The following is a 10,172-nucleotide window of genomic DNA, read 5'->3' on the forward strand; positions in this document are numbered from 1 at the left end:
TTAAAGCACTTGCTTTTCTTTGCCAGTTTCATTCTTGTTAATGTTTCCTGTAACAGGTAACTCTTTTTCATATCTTGCCTCTTTATTTATGCTTTTCATTTTTCACATCAACATGCAAAGATGTCTAACTTGACATTAATACCCCTTATTGAATGTGGTGCGAAATGTTAATTAGCAATGTTTAAGAACGGCATCAAAAACTGACATTTAGAGCTCCAGGGGGTTAATTGACACTAATTACATTTGAAGAAGAACTTTTTGAGAAGAATTTGACTACCACACAAAGACACTGTTCAGAATAACAGTTCAAGGCGCTGATATCCTTTTTTACTTTCTCCCTGCAGGGGTATGTGAGCAGAGCGGTGAACTGAGTCTGTGCAGACTCGTCGATGCTGCGCTCCCTCCTGCCTCTTCGCCTCCTCCTGCTGCAGAGACACCACAGCAGGTCTTCTCAACCCACCAGAGGACCGCTCCTGCATCACCACCACTCCCTCTGGCCCTTGGTGGTGACCTCTCTCTGACTCAAGCAGTGGCACATTGCCCTTCATCCAGTAATGCTCAGACTATAGGCCCCCACCTTCAAGGTGCTCCCTCATCACTTCCCCACCCAACTGCAGACTCCTGGGCCTTAACGGGAGAACCACAGAAAACATCCTCTCCACTGTCCATCACCCTCCCACTGCCTAATACAATGATGGAGCCCAGCACTATGTCTGCACTGACAGAGGAGTGTCTTCTCCAGCCTGCCCGAACCTGTCTTGGCTGCCTAATTGAAACCCGTGACGCTACAGATCGCAGTTCCATCCAGAACACCCCAACAAACCTCAACACCAACCCTGATGTGGATCCAGGGCTCAGCGTACGGATAGGGGATGTGAGCCGAGAGGATTTCTCTGACATTAACAACATCAGCATTCAGTGTCTGAGCCATGCAGGCGAGCCAGCAAGTCACTTTGGGGAACAGCTCCTCTCTGACCAGCTACTAAACTTTCCTCTTCCCAAAGCCCCAAGTGAAGTCAAGAGAGCAGAGGAAAATAAATCTACTGTGGACTGCGACGACACTGAAGATGATACTACAGCTAAGAACTTGTATGAGGGCCTGCTACTAGATAAAGTTAGTGGAGAAGAAGTTCTTCTGGCTAATGCTGGTCAGGACTGGGGCTACTTTGAGTCCTTCATCAGCGAGAGCAAGATGGAACTGCTGGATCTTTGCTCCAAGAACGAACTGTCTGTCAACCTGTTCTCTGAGGAGGATGTCGACAATTTATTTGACGATGAAGACGACGATTCAACACTAAGCAGTGACGTCTGCTCACTTAAGATTCGCTATGAGTCTTTCCAGGACAACATGAGGGAAAAAACAAATGTGCTCCAGGAGGAGACTCAGTTCAACTTCTTCCCCAGTGTGCTGGCCAACTGTGCCAAGAAAGAGGAAGGAGCGCCAATATTGAAGAGGAGCACTGAGGAGATCCAGTCCAAAACTGATGAGCTCATACTGGAGGCGGCACAGGAAGGGAGAGGTGGGGACAGCAGTGGTCGGAGCCCACTCGATGGCTCTCAATGCTCCCCCATGTCCGCCTCCAAAGTGAGCTACCTAATAGACTTTAATTCCACAGAGGAGTCCGGAGAGTTCAGTGATGACAGCTCCTGTACTGGCTCCTCCTCAGACACCCTGCAGGAGGGCAAGTTTAAAAAGGGTCACTCAAAAAGATTTCTCAGTCCCTCAAACCCTCTCAACTATGGCCTGCGTTCCAAAAGAAAGGTGCGATACAGTGAAGATTACTTGTATGACGTTGACTCACTTGAGAGTGAAAAGAACGCAGAGAAAAAGGAGAAAGGTCCCACAGGTCAGAAAGAAGAGGAGGATGTGGATTGGTGCCCGAAGAAACGGCGAAAATCCTGTCGGAAAGAGCCGCCTGTAGTCATCAAGTACATCATCATCAACAGGTTCAAAGGAGAGAGACTCATGTCGGTGAAACTGGGCAAGCTGGACCCTGTCGATGGAACAGTAAGCCTAAATGCCGACACAGTAAGCAAATATGAAATACTGGCTCCTCTCAAAGATTTCTGGCAGGAGAAGCAAAGACAGAGACAGGAACAGCTTAAGCTGGTTGCCAGAGATAAGCAGCAACATGGTTTTCATCTAAACGGACGCCACCATCGGCCTTTCAGTTCCAGTCACCCCAAAAGAAAATACAAGATTGCCAACAGGCTTAAGGTTCAACGAATTCAAACTGTGGAGCAATCAGCAACAACACAGGGTTCCCCTCTCTCTGATCAGAGCCATGCAGGTGTCACTAAAGAGGACCCCACCCCCACGGCAGGAGGAATAATAACAGCCACAGGCCTCCCTGTCACATTAGACTCAAGCTCCATAACGCACACAATCACAACCAAGAGCCGCTCTCAGGAGAGGGAGGAGAGGGAAGCGAGGAGACTGGGAGGAAAAGTCAGGATAAGGAAATTCAAAAGTGAAGCCAGGCTAAGGAGCACGAAAATGAAAAAGGCAGAGGGAGAGGAGGGGAGGAGTGTGACAAATGAAACGGATGCCTGTGTCAGTGCTGCACAGATTGAGGAGCCTGCTGCTGGGTTAGAACAGGCAGCCGTTAGTTCAACTACAATCAAACCCCATTTCTCTGACAATACCACCAATGCTCATGCATCCGATGAGAAATTTCCTTTTGTCTCCTCCACCTGCTCTCCCGACAAAGCACCTTCCTCAGAAGAGGTGGAGACAAGTGTCCCTGTCATCCCTGGGGGCTACTTGCAGACCCTGTTAGATGCCACAGATTCTTCTGGTGGAGCAGCTATCTCTTATTTCCCCCAGCAGACCTCCAGGCAGCAGTATCCTCTGGGGCTGTCCCTGGAGGAGAAGCAGTTTTCCTCTCTGCAGCTTGCCCAGAGCTGTGTACTCTCACCCCCCTCTGAGTCAGAGCTCCAGCAGTCTCCTCAGAACTGCCCCAGCTTTCCCCAGATGTGGCACCCACAGCTCTGTACAAATCACAGCCAGAGCTTTGGGCCTGAGACCCCCGAGACTCCGATCTTACCCAACAACTTCCCAGCTGCTGCTGTGCCCCTGAATGACAGCTTGCGAGTGTCTGACTACAGCCAGCTGAGCCCCGAGGCTGACAGGCTGCTTTATGAGAAGAGCTACCTGACTGAGGCGGGGCTTCAGCCTGGGGCAAATCTGCAAGCATGTCAGTCTGCCTGTGTAGAGGGCCAGGTGCAATACCAAAGAGGGTCCCTGTGCACAGACAATGGTAGGCTCATCAGCTATGACTCAGTGGGCTCCCTGTCAGCCTCCTCCAGCAATTACAGCTCTCTCAGCCTCAAGTCTTGTGAACGAGAGGGTGAGGAGGAGGGCCGAGACAGCTTCTTAGCTCATTGCAGCCCTAAAGTGGTGATTCAGCAAAGTGTGGATGCCCTTACCCCGCTCAGGGAGTCCTCAGACCTGCTGGATATCTCCAACTTCACTCCTGACAAGTTCAGACACTCATCACTGTCAGAGCTTTCTCCTCCCGAGACCCCCAACCTGTCCCCCCAAGTGGTGGGGCGTGAAATGAAAATGGCAGGGAATGTTGGAGAGTACCAGGATGTTACCGATATGACTATAGACTGCAATAGGGAGGTGAAGTGGAACTGTGAACCTGTACAGCAACAGGAGCACACAACAAATGCATATACAGTGGAGGATGGCCAGTTTCCCCTGCACAACTTCAACAGTCAGGATGTTGGAAGCTTGGATAAAAAGGAGCTGGGAGAGTTTGAGGAACAGACAGGTGCAAAAAGCATAAAGTCCAAGAGGAAAGGCAGCTGCAAGCAGACAGCCACAGGGCAAAGCCCAAAGAAAAGCCGGGCTCCTAGAGCTCCCAAGTCCGAAAAGGTCAAGACTCCCAAACAGAATTCTCGGTCGACCAAAAAGATAAAGGCCATGTTAGAGGGCAAGGCAGCAAAGAATCAGGCTGGTGGCACCGGCCTAAGCGACAGTAACAGCACTGGGGACTGGCCTGGCACTGGCTGGTCAGAGAGTAACAGCCTAGGGGATGACCAGAGAGAATTTGAGGAACCCTCTAATATTCTGTCAAACATTGTTTCTGGCATGGCCGAAGTCCAACGGTTCATGATGGCTTCCATCGAGCCTTTGTGGAATCCCATGTCTGAAGCCTGCATGCCCTCTGAGGCCAACAGCCTCAACCTAAAGACTCTCAAAATTTTGGCAGGAACAGAGGCTGACCTGAAAAAGAAAGGAGCCGTACTAACAGGGGCCGGCAGAGGTAGGAAGGCAGGTGGAAAGGGAGGAAAGAACCAGGCCAAATTCAACCCAGCCCACCCTCTGTTCCCTCAGCTCGCGCTGGGCTGCAACATGTTTGACAAACCCAGCTTTATTAATCCCGGGCCAGCACACAAAAAGCTCTACCGCCACAAGACCAGTGCAAAGTTCCCTCGAATTGAGACACTGAAAGGAAAGCGAGCAGAGAGAGACCCAAATAAGGACATAGCACTGATGACTTCTTTTGAAAAACTGAGGTAATATTTTGTTATCAGCTGCTGTTGTTTCCCTCCTTCTCACTCCTCCCCCCACTACCTGCCCAACCCTCCCTCCCAAACATACCTACACTGATGCTATGCCAGAGCTGCATGAGTACTTCGTTTCCCCTGACTACTCCCACTTCCTTTTAACACCCCTGAAGAGGAAATGATTATCTGCATGAAAAAACTTCTTGTACTTTGCAAACTACCTATTGAGTGATTGTGTCAAGCTTGATTGAGATTTGAAACGACCATGGCTGCATTTTTTTCTTGCTTTTGTTGTTTCTTGCTTTGTTTGTTCTTCTTATAGTTGTTTTTGTTTTACTTTTGTCTGAAAAAAAAGAAAATAAGCCTTGAAAACAGTTCTGTCGCCTTTTTGAGGAACTTCGTTTTTGTATTTTCTAAGCAGAACTATCTCCCTTGAATTATAGATTTATTTTGCTTTCCCCCTAAAGATGTAGCTATATACACAAATGCATTGAGTGACATCTACGCACCCCACCCCCTTCCTCATCTGTTTTTGTATGCAGAATATGGATGTCCTGTTGTTGCTGTCCTTCATACACTGCCTGGCTCATTTCAAGAGGGGAACCTACTGTTTATGAGCCCTATTTAAGAGCGAGACATCTTGAACACAAAAGATGGGACCATTTTGTATTGATGACATATCAGACGTCTTTTTTTTTTCTTTCTCTCCTCAAAGTTGGAATGACTCCCCATTTTCTGTTATTGAGTGTTTCGTTTACTTCTGGAGTTGAGAAGAACTGGTTATCTAAATTTACATTTCTACGCCTTGCAAATTCATTAAAGCTCCACCCTCAGAGTATTTTTGTCAATGTTGTTGTACAGGAACATGCAATATTTGCAAAAAAAGATGATTATAATCTTAAAATCGATGTGCCAAAAGTAACAATGCTGTGTAAATGACCTCTTATATATGTGTGAATATTGGCTGTTCCTCTTTTCTATCCATTGGAATATTGGCTGCTTAGGTTGGAGACTCCTTACAGAGACTTGCAACTACAGGAATTCTTTATTTGAGACTTTTTCTCTCTTCTCTGATGAAAGGCACCAACAGCTGGCAGTGGTACACCGCCACTCACGAAACCAAATCAGAAAGACTCTGAATTCTCCTCGTTTCCCACCCCCCCAACTTTGTTTGCCAAATTCAATTTACCTCAACATCGCCTGGCATGAAGAAGCAACAAAAGAGAAACAAAGGGGAGATCCGCTCTGAAGGCTACAGTAGAGAAAGGACTGGGTGAAAAGAGAGGTTCAAATGACCTCTCTCTGGACCAAGATGTAGTGGAAATGTTTGAGGGTAAGCAGAAAAATGACTTGTTATTTGGGGTTGCACCTTGCTGAGTAGCTGTTTGTACTGGAAATTCAAGTCAGATTATCATTTGTAGAGATTCTGATGCATGCATCAGCCATGAATGGACATTTTTGCAGTTCGGTTTATTGTGAATGTGAAAGCAGTTTTCAGTACAAATGGTATCAGTGGTCTTGTAAATGAAGGAAAGCATGTCTTTGCATTCACTCCTCAGACACTTTCATTTCTTTCTTGCTTGGGAAGGTAATTTAAACAGAAACTTTTCTTCACATTCCCATACAGTTTATTTCTTAACATTGCCTTACTTTATAAGTTGCACTTCTGGTGTTGCATATCATCTGGTTTATCTTATCTTGTCAAAACTTTCACTTCTTTCTTTGTTTACAATGACATGTTTTGGTTTTTAAAAGGTTTACCTGTAACTGCAGTCCATGAAAAAACATATTGTGACCAGTAGACATGGGCCGGTATGAGATTCTCAGAGAATGATAATCCTGTTTAGAAATACAACTGTTATATTGTATCACGGGATATACACAAAAACTTAAAAAGAAAACGTATAGCATAATTTCATTTCATTTCTTTAAAACAAAAGAAAAACAGTCATCATTGCTGCTAAATTTCAGTAATATAATATAAAATGAAAAGTTATTTTAATTTTGGTTTTAATATTCAGAGGACATATAAATACCCAAGAAATGTATTTGTAGTTTCTACATGGTTATTAGAACAATATTAAACTCTTTTGTTGTTTTACTCCTTATAAACTAACACAATTATAACAAGCTGATAATAGTTGGTAAAATAAACAGACTATCCACTCATGTAGCTAGCTACAGAGAGGCTGATTGGAGTCTGCCAAATTGAGTTTTCAAGCAGGGTTACTTTAAATGTATAATAAAATTTTTATAAGCTTATGATTCTGTGAAGTTGTTATTGGCAATAATTATCTATATCAGACAGATGCCACATCACAGAGAGTTTGTAACAAATCAAAGAAATCTAGAGTGATGAAGGGCTAACAACTGTAGGAGGAACTCCCAGTTTTAGTGGACTTTAGAATTACGAATATTAACATCTTTGGGATAAACCACTGTATTATTAAATATTACATGTTAAGTTTGTCTCTGTTTCCCACTTGAACAATTTCTTTTCAAAAATAACAATTGTTTAGTCTGATTACTTTGTCGATTAGCCTTGATCAGCTGCAACTATGCTTTAAGTTCACAGAGAGTGGCCTAAACTTCTGGATTTTGTCAACAGGGTCGTAGATTATATCATATTGTGCTTCTCCAGGTGTTTAGAAAATACTGCTGTGATATCAGAAGATCAGGCATACCCAGCAGAAAATAACTTGGTTGTGTTGTTGCCTCATTTGCCATCTTGTCCCACAAATTTCAAACATTTTCAGACTGAGTTGTCTGAAATTGCTAATGACATGGTTAGGGTCCCTGAGTAGCTCTTATCTGACCTCTGGTCTGAAAATTTTCTTTCTAACTCTGATACAAACAGTATCTTACACTAGTAAGGGCACTATCACTGATAATAACTTTGCAGATCCTCACTTTAAAAAAAATAATAAAATATTCAGTTCATAATAGTGACAGGTGACACTCTTAGTTTCACACTGTGTTTTGCACAAGGCTATTTATTAAACTGCCAAATCTGTCTTTCTTGTAAGCTGTGAAAAGGTGTTGTAGCCTTTCAGCTAGCTAACGCCAATGCGCAGCAATGGATGGGGAAGGGGCAGCAGCTCTGTATTACTACATTTGAATAACACTCCTGTTTCTCTGGCACTTTCTGTATCACCTCATTAATAAGACTTTTTCACTGTAGTATGACAGAAAATGTTTCAGCAGTTTCTAATATCACAGCATTTAAATACCTTACTATACCATACCAAATCAGCAACCGGCCCATGCCTACTTTACTAACCAGTAATGCATGACCATCAATGGCAAGAAATAATTTCATTAACTTATTTCACAGCAGACATTTTGACCTAACTGTGCAGAAAAATTAAAAGTCTGTTAAGAAAGCTGCATTCTACTTAGATGAAGTTCTGGTTTTGCACACATTCTGCCTAAACGTCATGCACAGATGCAGAAGAGGAATGCTGCCCCCTGTAACATGTTCAGGACATACTTAAGTCATAATTTCTGCTGTGTACGCACACCTCATTACTGTCATCTACTTTGGGCTCATTCACTACCTCGGAGCACCAAAAAAGTATAGAAATCAACCTTAAAATAGGCCTAACAATCATATTTAATAAGTAATAAAATCTGATTTTATTCAATAAATCAGCTTCAGGATGAGTTCAGAGCCAATCAAACTGTAGTAGACTATCTTTTACACAGATCTACTGAAGCCTATACGTTTTCTCTGTTTTGAACAATATTATTTTGAACACTGAAGTAATTACATGAGACTGCATGGAAATGTACGGGCAAACTGATTGACTGATTTTAAAAACAGGCTTTGTCACATTGAATATGGCAATTCTGACACAGGTCTTAGAAATTGATTGCTTGCATATGGCAAGGATCATAACCAATCTTTTTGTGTCTCTTTTTCTCCATCATGATCCTTTGTTTATTTTCTATAGTGTATCAGGGTTAGGACCAAGACAAGCTGCTGATGGGAAGCTCCACATGGGTCAAAGGCCCATTTAGTCTGCCTTCTCTCATTTCTGCCTATTGTCAAATTGAATGTATTTCTCTGAGTTCATTGAAATTTTTATTTTGAAAAAAAAATTACTTCTTTTTTTTCCTTTTATTATTATTTCTAAAATGTGCCACTGTTGAGCTGCCTCATGTTAATGGTGCTAAGAAAGCAGAAAATTAATTTCTTTAATGTTTGGGTTTGACTTTTTTTCCCCCAGAGTTATCAAAAAAAAGAAAAAAAAAGAAATGCAAAACAGATTAGGTACCTAACCCTGTTTATGAATGTATATTACAATGTTATGTTATGTTTGATGTATTCACTTCATGATTCTTTGACACTGATTGGAATTACTTTTGCTCTTTTCATTAAAAGATTACCGAGCTTTATATATACTGTCTAGAGTTGTTACCAGAAGGAATCTTAATGAACTCTTGACACTACAAAATCTTGTATATTTTTTGTGTGCCAATTTGTAACATATTTTGTAAGTGTATATTTTTCTTAGAAAGTGCTGTGAAGTATTTGTGTGTGTGAGTAACCTTTTATGCGCCTCTGTGGGCAGTGGAAAGGATATACAGCGACACGTTTCTGGTTTTGAAAACCAAAATATGAAAGTATCAACAGAAAAACTAGAAATATCTACATTTTGTTGGGAGTTTTGTAATAAGACCATGATCTTGTTGTGAGAGTGTTGTGTTACTGTGCAAAACACAAATAAGCAAAGAAAAAAAAAACATGAAAACTTGGGGAAAAAAATATAATTTGTGAACAATTTGCTGTTTTATAGATTTTCATGTAAATTATTTGAGTATTATTTTTGTTTTTTTTTGTTTTGTTGTAACTGTTGCAAAGGTTTTAAATATTTGTGATCAAGCCTGTATGGTGATAATGTAATATTGGTAACTTGCTGAGTTTTGTAATAATGTTTATGGAGTAAATATACAAATTAAAATAAGATTTTGAATGCTGCTTTCTGAAGAGAGTTGGATTGTGTTTATTCCTGCCCACACTTTGACTACATCTTATGGTTTTACAATTGAGGCAAATACTTAATGTTTGCTAAGTATCAAAAGGTTTATGAAAAAAAGTAGACTGTGATATATATCTATATTTTTTAAATTATAACTATATATATTGACTAAAAATGAAAGAAATAAAGCATTTTCTTCTGCTGTGTCCCATGTAATCAAAATGCAGGAAGTCATCTGAGATTCTGGGGCTTGATTAAAATGCAGTGTCATTCTGCACAAAGCAGAATGACACTGCTTTGTGCATTAAACAGTGGGCTCCAACTCATTGACAGGACTTGCATAAAACAATAGAACATCTGTTCAGGACACAACTGATGTCATATATTTATATATATTTTTTATCTGATTCTTGTGTCCTCTTCTTCCTGATGGCACCCTGGGCAATTGCCTATTTGACCCATATCAAAAACCATCACTAAGTTGTATTTTTGGTATGCATTTATTCCTGCATGTTTTCTGTTACTAAAACAATGATGGTGGCATGGATAAATGTAATCTCCTCTGCTGAGTGTTTATTTGTGCCATCAAGTGTGTATGTGCAAAGCCTGCCTACCTTTATATCTCCAATTAGTCTCTTCGTGTTTGTTGTACTGGCGGATTCTCAGACAAAA

At 41.9% G+C, this 10,172-nt stretch overlaps 1 protein-coding gene across 3 annotated transcripts in view; it reads left to right on the forward strand.

Moving 5' to 3' along the window:
- The window catches only part of nexmifb (neurite extension and migration factor b), an 82,531-nt gene extending 73,032 nt beyond the window's left edge, over positions 1-9,499 (forward strand). For 2 of the 3 annotated variants that reach the window (XM_055034248.1, XM_055034247.1), the window contains 2 exons: positions 345-4,527; positions 5,061-5,699. In XM_055034248.1, the coding sequence (XP_054890223.1) occupies positions 345-4,527; positions 5,061-5,457 (4,580 nt within the window). In that variant the 3' untranslated portion in view covers positions 5,458-5,699. Of the gene's footprint in view, positions 1-344; positions 4,528-5,060 lie in introns of all 3 variants that reach the window. The other variant, XM_055034249.1, reaches the window with a different exon arrangement.
- The last annotated feature ends 673 nt before the right edge of the window (positions 9,500-10,172 follow it).

The sequence above is a fragment of the Poeciliopsis prolifica genome, unplaced genomic scaffold (assembly GCF_027474105.1).
Source record: "Poeciliopsis prolifica strain line A6 unplaced genomic scaffold, Auburn_PproV2 SCAFFOLD009, whole genome shotgun sequence".
Lineage (NCBI taxonomy): Eukaryota > Metazoa > Chordata > Actinopteri > Cyprinodontiformes > Poeciliidae > Poeciliopsis > Poeciliopsis prolifica.